Genomic DNA, 15467 nt, shown 5'->3' on the forward strand with positions numbered 1-15467 from the left:
ACTGACACTGATGCGATGATGACAGTGATCTGGAAGAATCTTTTACTGATGACAACTTTATACATTTTGCATTAAATAGCTAGTGAAAAATACTTTGTTGATAATGTTCATAGCTAGCTAGATCAATTTCCATGCTGGCCTCATCAATTGAAAACTACTGCTAAAAGCCTAGGCACACACTGGAGGTAGCTAGCTATATGTCTATGTCATGTAAGTAGCTGCAAACTATCCAGTATTTTAATTTATCTTTTTGTGAAGTTCCGTAAAGTCTTGTAAAGTAGTTACCCTTCAATTTCAACTCTGCAAAAAAATGTTCAAGTTTGGATTTGGGAAAGAGAGAGCACTCGCATTTTTCCAAATGTCCAATTGACGTTGGTTAAACTTTAGAAAATGTACACACAGAATTTATAGAATAAAAACTGCAACCCAGATACCCACTCGCTTACTGAGTACACTTGGAAATTTTCGTTCTTTTAAAATTGCGTATCTGCGTTTGCAGATGATAACCAAGATTTTATTGTACAAATTCTGAAGTTGCTCCTAACGTTCTTTACCAAACCATGCAACCACCCATCATGACAAACAATGTCCATTTGTGCCAGTTAATTTTTAACAGTGAATTTAGCTATGCAACAACAAAGGTTTATGGGGTCATTCATAAAAGTAATGTAGCTGGCATGCTCAAAGAAAAAAGAGGCAGAGAAATAGTCTAAAAGCATATCAAAGTGTACAAGGGGAAGGGATCTTCAAAGGGCTTACATATGTATCTCAGCATTAGAAAATTAATGCAGTATTTTTACGCATCTTGTCTGCAAAATATGTGTTGCTTATTTCAACTTTAACACCTTACACCTGCCGTATTCACCAATTGTCAATTTCTCAAGTAACATATTATAATTAATAATTATTAAGTCGATTTTCGGGGAGAAGTTATCTGTACACTCGGGAAAGGAGTAAGTCAAAAGCAAAGCATACAAGGAAGTATAAGATTGATGATTATAGTACATAAGCATTTTTTAAATACCCATTATAGTAGTTGTTGACAAATGATTTTTGTGTTTTACTGGCATGTATGTGACTGATTATTCCTTATACTATAACTTCATTTTTGGATTGCTTATGTGATCAATTATATATTTTTTTAGGACCAAAAAGGACAAATTTGATGGAGATCCTAACTGGAAAAATAAAGGACGTACTTGTAAATGATTAAAGGAAAATTCCTCCTGATATGTTTCGACCAGTAAACCACAAGGTATTTTATTTCGATATGATTGTTGACCTGGGGATTTACGTTCTGCAACGTTTAAAGAGATCCTTCTCTCATCATCGGGCGATGACCGGAGACTTATAAACAAGGAACGCCTATCAGACCTATTATGTCCTACCAAGAAAGCCTGCTCTACAATTGATCTAATTACATTGCTTCTATACTACAATGCTACACCAAATCTTTTATTCAACATTCCAATAACTGAAAAGAATTTCTAATTTTGTTCGGCAGTTGCAAATCGAAGATGAAGAGTTATTAGTTTCATTTAATGTCACATCATTATATACAAATGTCCCAATAAGAGACACCTTAGTTATCATCAAAGAACTTCTGCAGAAGGATCCGTACCTTAAGAAAAGAACGAACATACCAGCTAAAGAAATTCTTGAGCTTACTGAAATCCTACTTACAGAGACTTGCCTCTCATTCAACAAAAAAATTTTGAAGCAAACTGACGGAGTCACAAAGGGAGGACCTACATCATCAATTGTTGCTGAGATATTTTTGTGAAGCTTTGGCGCTATCGACAGCAGATTGTACACGTAAAGTTTGGGAACGACATGTCGATGATTGCTTCTTGATTATTAAAGAACACTGTATTCAGTAATTCTTCGATCAAATCAACAATCTACATCTGCAAATAAAGTTCGACATTGAAAACGAAATGAAGACAAATCTATTTCAGTTTCAGTATATCGGAAACCTACTCATACAGACAAATGCATGAACTTCCATTCGAATTATCAACAAAGTGCAAAAGAAAGTGTAATTTTATCTCTACTCTCTTGTGCTGACGAAATCGTCAGTAATGCTGAGGAAAGAAAAGAAGAAAGAAACCACATCATTTCTGTGCTTCGCGCCAACAACTACAGCAAATATATGATTCGAAAAGTTTAGCGGAGGTTGGAAAAGAAAACTCCGAAAGAGAACGATTCAACAGAGGAAGAAATAATAGGACACGTAAATCTGCCATATGTGAAGGGTACCAGTGAAACACTAAGTAGAATCTTTTTGCAAACATAACATTTGTTGCACATTCCACACAAAAGAAACTCTTCCAGTCATCTAAAAGATCCGGTTGATAAATCTTTACAAAACAAAATCGTCTACAAAATTCCATGTATTGATTGCAATGCTGTCTACATTGGAGAGACCAAACGGATGTTTAAACAAAGAAGTAGTGAACATGAGAGAGCCAGAAATGGTGATACGGAGAAGAATGAGATTGCTGATCATAGTTGGAAAAATGACCATCGATTCAATTTCGACAACAAAAAGATAATAGATCGAGAAACCAACTGGACTCAAAAAATCATTTCCGTATTTTGGTTTGAAATTGCAGAAAAACTTGCCACCGTTTACATAAACTGATGCATATATCTATAGATTTTGTGTTTGCAGATTTAGTAGTTTCTTTTAGCAGATTATATGGATTATGCTTTATATTTTCTAACCTATAGATTTGATTTTAAAATGTTAAAGTTGCAGGTCTACCATAATGGTAACCGTTTGCCTATATAAAATATTATTTTAATTGCTTCACAAACTTAAATATTTTGAAACTATAAATTGTGTATGCAAAACAGTAGAAGTATGATCCAATTTATAGCCAGGTAGAATGTAGCAAGAAATTCAGCCATATTTCACTGTATATAATAATACTGTGCAAAATAATTCTTTAAAAAACTTAACTGGAAATAATTTGTTTTATTCTTTCCAGATCCTAATAGTTATGGACTGTTTGCAGCTCTTAAAAAAATCCACTAGAAACAAAAATGAATGCGCATGTAACTTTTTTTTGAACCTGGCTTAGAAGCTTGCGGAGGTAGCATGTGCACACATGATCAGATTAAACCCACTGCGTATCCTTTCATTGTGCACTTCATGTGTTGGTACATCTTCGAAAAAACCAGTCCTGTGGTCAAGGTTGGTGTTGGGGCTAAGTATTACTTTGGAAAACAAGGGGTGGATTTGTATTAGCTTTGAAAGAGCAACTGTCGTATCACGGTAAACAAGAGGCGGCGAATAGTTGCAACTATTCACTAGTATGAATATTATTTCATTGCAATTAAAATGATCTGACTACACTATCTATTTCACATCTAAAAAAAAGCTCAGTATAGCTCAGTTGATGGAGCGCTCAACTTACATCTTAAAGGTCGTGGCCTTGATCACTGCCTAAGGCTGCACACACACACAGCCTTACACACAAAGATGCATCTAACTCTGAGGAATGAGGTTAATCTTTGTTAAATAACAGAATATTATTGTAAGTAATGATTTTCATGATTCATCATTAGCGTTGTTCTGAAATTTAATATACAGGCCTTGCCATGAGTCGCGAGCAATTGCTCGTGCCCGCGTAGTGCTTGCATAAATGCTCATCACCAGAGCATTCTATTGCTCGCGTAAATATTAACATTTTGAGATAAGTGTAAACGTTTTTCTAAGAACTGATTGGTCTTTTAAGTGAAACTGAAAAGATATTTGGTGTGATTATTTTCCACCCATCGTGCAACAATTCATTCGCCATTTTATAAAACGCGTGCGATACAGACATTAAGGTTAATCTTTGTTGTGCATTTATTTTGCAGTAGAAAAGTGGGGGAGGTTTTTAATCGTGAACCCCAAACCGATGATCGAGCGTCTACTGGTATAGCGACTCTCTCAATCTTAACTTCCTTTTCTACATGTCCGAAATAGCATTTAATGTTTATTTTCAGGTCGTCACAAGCAAATAGGAAAAAATATGCTTCGTTTTCAAATTAAAAAAATCTTTATCCGCATGGTTTACATAAAACTAATAAATAAAATCTCTTTTTAAGGTACACGTCAGGTACATAAAATTAATACAGAAAAAAAATTATACTGCATGTGGGTTTTGTTTTTAAAATTGTTTGAATAACAGTTGCGGCTTAAAGAAAATAATCCATTAAATTTGGACCTGCTATGGTTTCCAATTGTTTCGTCAAATGAAGAAATTATCTACAATTAAATCCATGATAAATTGTCTGTTCCGCCTGTAAGTGCAGTTTTGCAGACTTGCGTCATCCGTGCTCCATCAGCGTTCACCTCCGCATTAGTTAAGAACCGCATGGCTGGATTTCTTATGTAAGACCTGGTTACCAATGACGAAGGGGCCGGGCAAAAGAGATTTATGTCTACGTAGTTTTTTAACTAAGTCAGGAGTCGGTGAATTAGCTAGGATGGTCAGGTTGGCTATGAATAGGCTTGGTTGTGGATTTAAAGGACCAGGACTATTCAATAATTCTGAGATCTAAAAGTGTCCGACCAACACGGAAATCTACCAGACGTTTTAACCGACAAAAGTTCAAAACAAGCTACGGACATGTCAGACCAAACTGGAAATGTGGCGTTTTAATCACACACTCGAAACGATTTAGGTGTGTGCCAAGGTGCACACCTCTCCTGAAAAAGAGACTAAACAGTCTTGGTCATAAATGGCACACACACGCGCACGCCTCCGCACACGCCATGTGAAATTCGGGCGTGCTCTTTATCACACGCCTTGTTCTACTTCGTACACACGCCAAGCAGAACTGAGCTATTTTAGAGTAATCCCTTACCTAAACTTTACCCAATACATAATTATTCTTCCGTGTTAAAATGTATCTCTAAAATGTATTTCTATTAAATACCCACCTTCATTAAAATTGCTGACGTGAGAAACATTTCAAATGTTTTGCGCGTCGACAATATTTTTTTCCAGCTGGCAAAAAATTTCGTCATTAGCCTTGTATTGCTCTCCTTAAGACAATGACAAATGGAAATGAAGTGCAAGTCCTATTGACCTACCTTCCTGATGGTGTACTTCTTAAGTTAATAGTATTGTCCCAACTAGCTCTCTATGTTTTAAGATAAACTGATTAGGAAGTAAGTTGTACACGTGCTATTTACCAACTGAAGGTCAGGGCAACATTAAGCTGAATATTGCAGAAGTCGCTGGTGACATGCTTAGAAAATGCTTGTCACAGGCACAGTTCAATGGAAAGCAAAACTGTACAGGAGACTCAATTGTCAGAGTCTTCGCAGAAAATCTCTTCTCACAAAACCGAGGGCAGGCTTCTGGACTTCTTTTTAATACGATATACAATTATTTCGATTATTATTACAAGAACATTCTTTGGAAGTTGTATTAAGGTACAAGACACCTAAAACCCCTCTCATGTTCTGGTTATATTTAACTTGCATGAGTGCGCGCTCTTCTCGCAGTATTCTCTGTGACGATGAAGGTTGGACTGACTTGTGGCATGGTTCCAAACGGTCTTCCGTCTTTCGTTCGAGTCTCAGTGTAATGCACCAGCCGAGCATAAGAGTGTCAGCATGAAGGAAAGGGCACGACTTTAATGTTCTCTATACCTTACGTTCTTTATAATAACACCATTCATTTAAATTTCACAACAAAATTACATCAGCAATTTTTTTGCTAACTACTATGCTTCAAAAACTGCGTGCTGCCGCTCTCCTGAATATAATAATTGCATGCCAAAATCATAAGCTAGGCGTGCGATACTGATTGCACGCCTGTATTAGTGTAGGCCTACATACCACCGCACATGGGTGCAAATATTCATGACCAAGACTGTTAAATGTAAAGTTTTTTTAGCGAAAAATATGGCGAGCCAAATTGCTCGCGTAGACACTCTGACGTGAGCAATTAATTGCTCGGGAGGTTATATGCTTATGGCAAGGCCTGATACATATAATACAGTACAGTCCGAATGTAACCTTCCGCGTACACGCAACTTCCATAAATAATTACTTTCGTAATGACTATTGTCTTTTAGAGAAAATAATTACACCGCGAAAAATTGAAAAGATCGGGGAAACTTATTGTGTAACAATAACTTGCATGTGACGATGTTAAGAATACCTTCGGCGCAAAGTCTATAGAATTTGTAAACAAAAGCAATTAAAAATATAAAAAATAAACTTTACTGTACTATCTTAATTTTTATCTTGTTGGACAATTTCAATACATCGTTCATTACATACATTGATTTAAATTTTAACCTGTGTCAGTAATCGTGACGCTGATCTGAAAAGACTCAAGAAAAAAACAAGATACGCCTTATTGTCGTAACTCCCTCCTTCGTTATGATTATTATAATAAATCATATATTATATAATGGTGGAATACGTTTCCTAGCTAAAATGTTATATATACTGCTGACTATGGCTTAAATAGTCCGCTTTATAGGAAAAATAATATAATACATCGCAGTATATGTTCGTCGTAACACCCTCCTCCATACTATCTTACTTAAAAAAATTGGCACATGTGGCACAAATAAAAATAATTTTATCGAGAATGTATGGTTGGAACAACAACAACAAAAATAATAAAAAATACCAACGGAGGAGGGTGTAAGGACAACCATTTTTTTCTATGTATTTTCGCATAACGCACGCAGTGTATATTTTTAAGTTGCAAAGTAAAAATAAAAATAATTTGTCTCAATAAAAAATGTAACAAGTTCTCAATGTGAAAAGGTAAAAATACTTGCATGCTCAAAAATTTGTTTTTAAAAGTTATGCAGCAAGAATTTTTCTTGTTGTTTTAAAAGTTATACAGCAAGAATTATTTTTGTGCTGTTTTGAAAGTTGTACAGAATATACTTGTATTGTTTTAAAAGTTATACAGCAAGTTATACCTGCTCTGTTTCAAAATTATTATTCTCCTACTTCAAATAATAAACAAACAATTTTAATGTTTTTTGCGCATTTTAATAGGGAAATATAAATTTAAGTGAAAATTCTTTTTCTGGACTATGGTTTAGTTAACTATATTTAAAGTCTTTAGCAGCGTTAAAATCATTTCTTTAAAATTCATAACAGAGAAGGGTGTTACGACAAGCGTATTCTACCTTGTTTTTATTATTTATCCTATATGGTATTGACTAAAAGTGTTGCTGTATTACAGTTCATCATAATTTTAAACATTTATAAGTTAAAAATAGCATAGAATAAAATGTTAAGAAATATATTTTTTAAAACGAACCAAGTTTGAAAGATATAAAAAAAATGCACAAAAACATTTTTAAAACAATATTATTTTAATCTTTCGCATAGTTAACAAATCGTTAAATTTCATTACTTGCACTATTACCTAAGGGGATTTTATTTCCAAAAAGTTTTAACAATAAAACTCGCAGTTATGAGAAAATAATTACAGTATTATTTTATCACGAAGCTTTTGTTAAATAACTTGCAACATAGCTCTCGCTAAGATCATTAAAGTAACTACGATAAAAAAAAGATTAAAGGGCTCCTGACTTACAGGAAAAGGTTTGTATAGCGTGTACGCGGAATCTGACATTCAGACTGTATAGATGTAAATATTGTTATGACTCAACTTACAACTTTTTTATATTTGGGTTAAAATTCCTGGGCATGAACATTGTTGGAACTAGTACCAAGCTTGTTTTTTTCTAAAACAGCAACCCCTGTGCGGTGTCCAGGGGCAACACAGAATCTGATTTAGGTTTAAGAACTTTTTTGTTTTGTTTTCTTTGCATACTCCATTACGTACCAACAGTTAGCTCAGTTAAATGTATTGTGTGAATGAACAGACAAACTTTGCTTGATACAGCTTGGAATATCTTTAATGAAGTAGTTACTAATATAATTGATCAACATGCTCCTATTAAAACTAGCTGTGTCAAATGAAATTGCCCTCAATGGCTGAATAATGACCTTATTTATGCTATAAAAGAGAGGGAGTTCCTAAAGAAAAAAGCCTCAAAAACTAAATCAATAAAATGAAAAAAAGGTTGAAAGGTCATCAGTATGGCAATAAAATAAATGAGAACGCATTGGATCCTAATGCCTATAGAAAACTCTTAAGGAACTTGTTTCTGATAAAGAGAACAAGAATGCTCCACCTTCCATCTCTAATAACGGCAGGGAAATAAATGACCCTAAAGGAATTTATCAGAAACATACGGATTGAGGACGACGAGTGTATGGTATCATTTGACATTACTTCACTGTACACAAATGTACCGATAAATAACACATTATATATCATCAGGAAATTACTGCTAAATGATGATGAGTATGAGAACAAAACACACATCCCTATTGACAAACTAATGTCCTTGGTCCAAGTTGTGCTTACAAAAATATGGTATTTATTTGACGGTAACTTCTTTACGCAAACTGACAGTGTTGCTATGGGTGGCCCAACATCCTCTGTGGTAGCTAAAGTATATATGCAGGCTCGTGAGACTACAGTTTTAACAACTGCAGATCACGCTCCAAAAGTTTGGAAAAGAATTGTGGATGACGTATTTTTAATAATAAAAAGAGCACATCTAGACGCCTTTCATGAACATATCAATAATTTCCACCCGAAAATTCAATTTACAATTGAACACGAGAAAAATGGTACACTTCCTTTCTTAGACACTCTAGTGTCTCGCAACGGTGGTAACTTATCAGTATCAGTATACCGCAAACCAACTCATACTGATCAATATCTTAACTACACATCTAATCACCAAATGTCCTGCAAAGAAAGTGTAGTGTCCTCATTACTGGACAGAGCAGTCAATGTAGTCAGTGGAGAGAATGGCCGAAAGAAAGAGTTATCTCATATAAACAACGCCTTACTTGCAAACGGGTACTCGAGACAAACCATTAAATAGGTTGAGAGGAAAATCAGGACAGGACTGATAAGGGCAGTGACAGAAAAAATGCTGAAAATGAACCAGTAGCTACAGTGTGTATGCCATATATACCAGGGACAAGTAACATACTTTGTCGGGTATGGAAAGATCATAAAATAAAGAAAGTGCTTCAATCTACAAAAACGCTAGAAAATATACTGTCGCATCCAATATACAAAATATGTCTAGAGAGTCAATGTAATATTGTCTAAGAAATCATGTGTACGGATTGTGATGCTGTTATGTTGGGGAAACAAAACGAATGTTTAAACTTTTAAATTTAAGAACGAAGAATGGCCATAGAAAAGCTTTGTTAGATTCGCATTTTAAAAATTTCAGAACGAAGAACGGCGATAGAAAAGTTTTTTTAGATCGCATTTTAAAAGTTTAGGAATGAAAAGCGGCGACAAAAAAAGCTTCGTTAGAGATTGCATTTTAAAAATTTAAGAACAAAAAGCAGCGATAAAAAAAATTGTTAAAAAAGTTATACGCTAGAATTATGCCGAGTACAGCGCAAGACGAGTACGAGTAATCTGCGAGTATACTACAACATACCCTCTCGAGTATAGCCTCTTATGCATGCAAGTACAATAAGTGAATGATTTGTGATTACTCATGCAAGTAAAGATAAAAAACGGGAATTGGTCGTAGCGTAATATTTATCGATAGCTTACATTTGTCTGCTACCTTACACATTGTGAAAACTTTTACTTAGTATTCGCGTCGTAAGATTTTATTTTACATTACTTATTTTTAATGTTGCAACAAATTCTTGTTGCAAAAAAAATATATACGTTGCTGTAATGATTTCTTATAACTTTGAATTTATATAGTTAATTAGAAGTGTGAAGTGTTAAAAGTTATCTAAATGATTTTTTCTCCTAGCTAAATGTTTTGTTGCTACATTCAAACATTATTACTTTTTCTTCGCAAGCATGAATTAAACAATGAACTCTGAACACTTAATTAAGCCAATCACATTTAATTTTATTGTTTTGTGAGTAACCAAAAGTAAAAATGTGCCCTGCAGGGAAATCTTGGATCGAGTGAGAATGATGTGCAAATTTTGAGTTAGTTCCCAATTACTTCAAAATGGGTTGTCATAGATTATAAGTAGCTTTCAAGTCTATTGTGCACCTATAAGCATTTCGCCATTTTGAAAGTTTAAAGAAGCATTTCAGCACAGAATTTCAGCACTAAATTTTGGTTCTACTAAGCTTTATGTTCTTATAAGTAAAATATTATATTAAAAAATAATGTGTATCAAGGATCTGCGTCTTAGTTAAAATGCATAAAATAAACAAAATAATGAATATTTACATTTATAATTTTATTATCTATTTTCATCTTACCAATCATAGTGTGCATACAGTACTGTGAAAAGGTTTGTTAACATTGTGTTCGTGTAACGAGCGTGGTGCACACGAACCACGAAAACATTCTATCGTGGCCACCACGCTAATATTATTATCTCCATGAAGGATCGTGTGTCCCACGATTATTTTCGTTAGATCCACGATTTTTATAGCCAGTATAATTAACGAATGAAGAAAATAACACTGCAAAAATAGTGTTTTTCAATAAATCCAACACCAACATAAAAGCATATTGGCCGCAAGTGCATTCTCCGCCAGTTTTTTGTTTAATTATATCGTTTGCCTTTCGTGCACGCTAGCGAGTACTGTGTGAGTACATTAGTAAAAATGTGCAAGTATTTTTGACGTACTCGTAAGCGCATTATACTCATCGCGTACTTGTGGAATACCCACGAAAGAAATTACTCATACTCGTAGTTTAATACTCGTGTATAGTTACTCGCGATCGGCACTGTACCATTGCGACACATCGAGACGGATTTTATCACGATACTAGATTCTCGATAGATCATGATAATTTATTTTAATTGTTTCTTATTATTATAAACGCGGTACATCGCATATCGGATCAGTCCTTGGATAATTATTGTTTCTTGTTTACATCAATGATTTACAATCGGCAATTCACAACTCTTATTCCATCTGTATGCAAATGACACAATAATTGTACAAAGCTTTAATTCTTCTCTTGAACTCAAATCTGCACTTAAAATTGAGTTAATTAATGTCAAGAAATTGATCCACACTAATAAAGTCACCATAAATACTGACAAAACTGAAGTGATCTACTTTGGAAACAAAACAAAATCTAAATCATGCACAGACATCACTATATTATATGATGGCATTGAATTACCTTTAAGAAAGAAGTGAAGCACCTGTGTGCTATCTATGATAATAACCCGAGTTGGACAAGTCACATCAAAAGTGTTGTTAGTAAATCGTATTATAAATTCAATAAAATAAGATACATTAGTTCATACTTGAACGATGAAACAAAACAATTACTCATGAATGCTCTTGCCAAGTCATATTTATATTATTGTTAACAAATATGGTGTAATGCTAATAACTCATCTTTAAAAAAGGTGAATAATTTTTTTCTAACATAAACACTTTCTTCGGTAAACTGCAGTAGTCGATGTCTCTGATTTTATTCTTACGAGCTCGACCAACATAACTTTGTTTGTGCTGTGCTCATTGACCTTAAAAAAGCTTTTGACACTGTTGATCATAAAATTTTGTTAAAAAAACTATGGTGTTTTGGCATCAGAGATGCTGCCTTTGACTGGTTCGAGTCCTACTTAACGGGCCGAATGCAGCTGACTCTTGTAAACGACACAGGATCAGATCTGCTTCATGAAGACGCTTTTGGGGTGCCGCAGGGATCTGTGTTGGGGCCCCTGCTCTTTCTTTTGTATATTGATGACTTAAAATCTGTCATCAATTCAAACTACCACCATCTATATGCAGATGATACAATAATTATTTCGTCTCATAAAAACTTGGATACCCTTGTCTCCCAGGTCGAGTTAGAACTTTCGCAAGTCGACCTCTGGCTGAATAATAACAAAATGACTATTAATACGGACAAAACTGAAACAATCTTTTTCGGCAACCACAGCCAGTTAAAAAAAGTTGAGAACAAAACTATCAACTATATGGGTATTCCTTTGAAGAGGAGCGAAAAAGTTAAATATCTTGGGGTAACATTTGATCAAAAAATGCAATGGGAAAAGCACATTAATGACATAAATAGAAAAATACTAATTAAATATTCTAAAATTAGAACCATTGCATCCTGTTTAACACCTCACACAAAAAACCTTTTAATTAATGCACTTGTCATGCCATATTTCCACTACTGCTCCTCGGCATGGGCTTGTGCCACCCAAGGTAGATTGGGAAAACTAGAAAAACGATTAAAATGTGTCCGTACCTTTCTTGGGAAAGAGAGGGAATATTCAATGAATAATTTACTCATCAAAAACGATGCCATATTAGTTTTCAAAGCCATGAATCACATTGCTCCTGATTACATGCGCTCAAAATTCCTTTTGACAAAAAACTGTCATAATCATCAAACAAGAGGAGCTTCAAAAAACAGGTTCACACTTCCCTTGGTCAACACGGAATTTGGCAAAAAAGCCTTCCCATTTAGAGCTGCAAAAGTGTGGAATAATCTTCCAGACCAAGTGACCTGTGATGGAAGTCACAGGTCACTTGGTCTGATGGAAGATCACTTTTTAACTTTTTAATTTTTGTTTTTTATTCTTTTTCTTTTCAATTTTCACAGATTATAAATGTTACTATGTTTGATTGAGCTGAGGCAGTCTAAGGTTTATCATTTTTTGTTTCTTTTTTGTTCTAGTGGCCCCCAGTGGAAACAATCCACCAACTATAGGTTTTTGTGATTTTCTGGGCTAGCCACTTTAAATATTTATTATTATTATTATTATTATTATTATTATTATTATTATTATTATTATTATTATTATCTTATATAATAATACAAAGTGTATATATATGACGGTCATAGTTCCCAAACCAGGGTACCAGAATCCGTTTCGGAATGGCAGGTTGATGATGTCATTAAGAAACCTTCAAACCCTAATATCTCTGCAACTGCTTATCACAAGTATATACATGATCCTATACATTTTCTTGATCAGCGTTTCTAGATCTATACAATGAAGGCAACAGGTATACAAATTTCTAAAAAAAATTTTTGGGTTTTGACGGGTCATTGCTGATGTCAGTAAAATTTAGGACGTTTTAGTTGATTTCTTTTTCGCTCAACCCTGCACAAACGCCCACTTTGTTCACCAGCATAGCTGTTTGTTTAGATAATCACGTATAATTAGAACGGTAGTTGTCTGCTTCCTTTAAATCAAAGACTTTCCTTTTTTCTTTTTCTTTTTGTTTCCTTTTCTTTTTAATCAGGCTATAAAACATCTAGGTTTTTTAAAAACAGAGTGATGAGGTAAGGGTGGGTTTCCGTCATATATGGAAACTGTTTCCGTAACCATAACCATTTTTTTCTATAATGACATTTTTTATATTCCTAGGTACATCCATCAGCCAGTTTTTTATACCTTTGTAAAATTTCCTCGTACGAAAAAAATTGCTGGCTAAATCGCACTCAAGTATTCCCTGCTATTTCTTTTATTAAAGGACAAGTAATTTAACTAACCTCTGCTGCATTGCGGACATCATTGTCAGGTGACATAAGACATTGAACAAGTTCTTGAAATTGCTGCACCTCCGCTGCCATTTTGTTTAAAAAGACCATGCAACAATTCCCTGCAAAATGTAAACACTTCTCACGCGACGTTTTCCGGATGGGCCTTAAGGCGATTTTCCACTAGGCGGTCTATAAGGCGCTGAGCGTAGGCGGCTATTGTTTTGAAACAATAGCCGCTCAATCTTCTCGTTCAAGATATGAAATTGTATGACAGTCAACTTTTTTTCAACAACTAAACTTGAAACCCTTTTATCTTGGGTTGTTCCCTTAATTACAAAAAGCTAAAACTAAGATGAGAAAGCCGATAAGTGTAAATGAAAGGCCTTGTGTCACCACAATGAGATATCTAGTCACAGGTGATGTTTTTGGTGGCTCTAGCAAAAAGTTGTTTATATCACGTGGTCTTGGAGCGTTTTAATTGAATAGCGCTCTGAAAACGCGCGTAAAAGTCGAAGTAGAGTCGACTCAAGCTCGAACCCAGCACCTTTTACCGTGGCGTCGAAAAGGCGCTGGCACAGGCTGGTCACGTGGGCATTAAATGAACCAGATTCTGGTTCATTTTTAATTTATGCAAATTCTGCATATTTACGATTTTGGCGATGGGCTGGAAAGATGTGGTACGTGTTTTCAGGCGGCTCAATAATGTTTTTGAAAAGTATGAAAAGTTGCCCTTGTTTATTTTGAAACCAAAATAAGTTCAATGTTTCGAGTATTTAGGAGAAGAACACCACGTTATAGCTGTTTTGCCTACAGGGTTTGGTAAATCGTTAATTTATCAACTTTTTCTATTTCGCTAGAACTATCAGAAAGCGCAGCGCCGTTGAGAAGCAAATAGTCCTGGGGACGAGGTTGGAGTCGACTTTTAAAACCGCGCTGAGCGGACCGCTTTTAGCAGGTTTGGGGCTGAAAAACAATAGCCGCCACGCTCAGCGCGTTCTGGAACGCCTAGTGGAAATTCGGCTTTATAGCCTGAAGTTGAGCGCCCGATGAAAGGTGGAGAAATTCTAAGGTGTTTTATGATATGGTATAGGAAGAGAGATGACGCACAAATCCGAAAATTTACGCTGAAATGTGAACCTTTTAGAACTCCCTGCCCTAAACATGGTGAAAGTTCATCAATAAATATTTTCATGTTTTTGTATGATGAATATATCTTAGCTAAAAACGTTGTTTTTATTGTCCCTTTCTCTAAATTTATTTCTAAGATTAATTTATGAAGTTTGTTTCAGTATTTTCGGCATATTTCCTAAAAAAAATAATTCAGAAATTTAACTGAGAGAAGAGAAACGGACGAATACACCTTTAAGCCGAGTTTCCACTAGGCGTTCCAGAACGCGCTGGAGCGTGTCGAGCTAGTCTAGGGATGGAATATAAACACACTTTTTAAAAAACACGGTCAAACTCTTATAAAAATTATCATACACAATTTCATCTGTGACGTCACAACTTTTCGTCACGCTCCATTACACAAAAATACGTTGATCATCAGCAAAAATCCACTGATCATCAACGCATGCGCTGTAACATCATACGCAGTTTGGTGTTGGGTCATGCATAATAAAGGATAAGTCCCTATCATACAAAAAAATGAGTCAAAGGGGTTATTCCCTAATGATACTAATAATCATCAAAAATCAACGCATGCGCTGTAAAGAGGGGAATTCCCAACTTGATCCGTAATCTTCGGACTTTGTTGAAACGTGTATATAATAAAGATGGGTTGGTTTAAGAATGCCATCAGCAAACTATATAGCACCGTGTCAGCACCAGTGGCAGCAACCCGCGATGCCCTTGCCAATCGACTACAGAGTGTGTGGGATACCGTTGCATTCTATTACAAGGCAAGGAAACAAATTTCGGGAGGTACAACGCTTCACGATGAG

At 35.0% G+C, this 15467-nt stretch overlaps 1 protein-coding gene across 1 annotated transcript in view; it reads right to left on the bottom strand.

Annotated features, from left to right (window-relative positions):
* Positions 1-13691, bottom strand: part of LOC130636095 (importin-5-like) — a 34054-nt gene extending 20363 nt beyond the window's left edge. The window contains exon 1 of the mRNA XM_057445697.1: positions 13534-13691. Within this exon, the coding sequence (XP_057301680.1) occupies positions 13534-13632 (99 nt within the window). The 5' untranslated portion in view covers positions 13633-13691. The remainder of the gene's footprint in view (positions 1-13533) is intronic.
* Positions 13692-15467: the final 1776 nt, after the last annotated feature.

Source organism: Hydractinia symbiolongicarpus, chromosome 3 (assembly GCF_029227915.1).
Source record: "Hydractinia symbiolongicarpus strain clone_291-10 chromosome 3, HSymV2.1, whole genome shotgun sequence".
In the NCBI taxonomy this organism is placed as follows: Eukaryota; Metazoa; Cnidaria; class Hydrozoa; order Anthoathecata; family Hydractiniidae; genus Hydractinia; species Hydractinia symbiolongicarpus.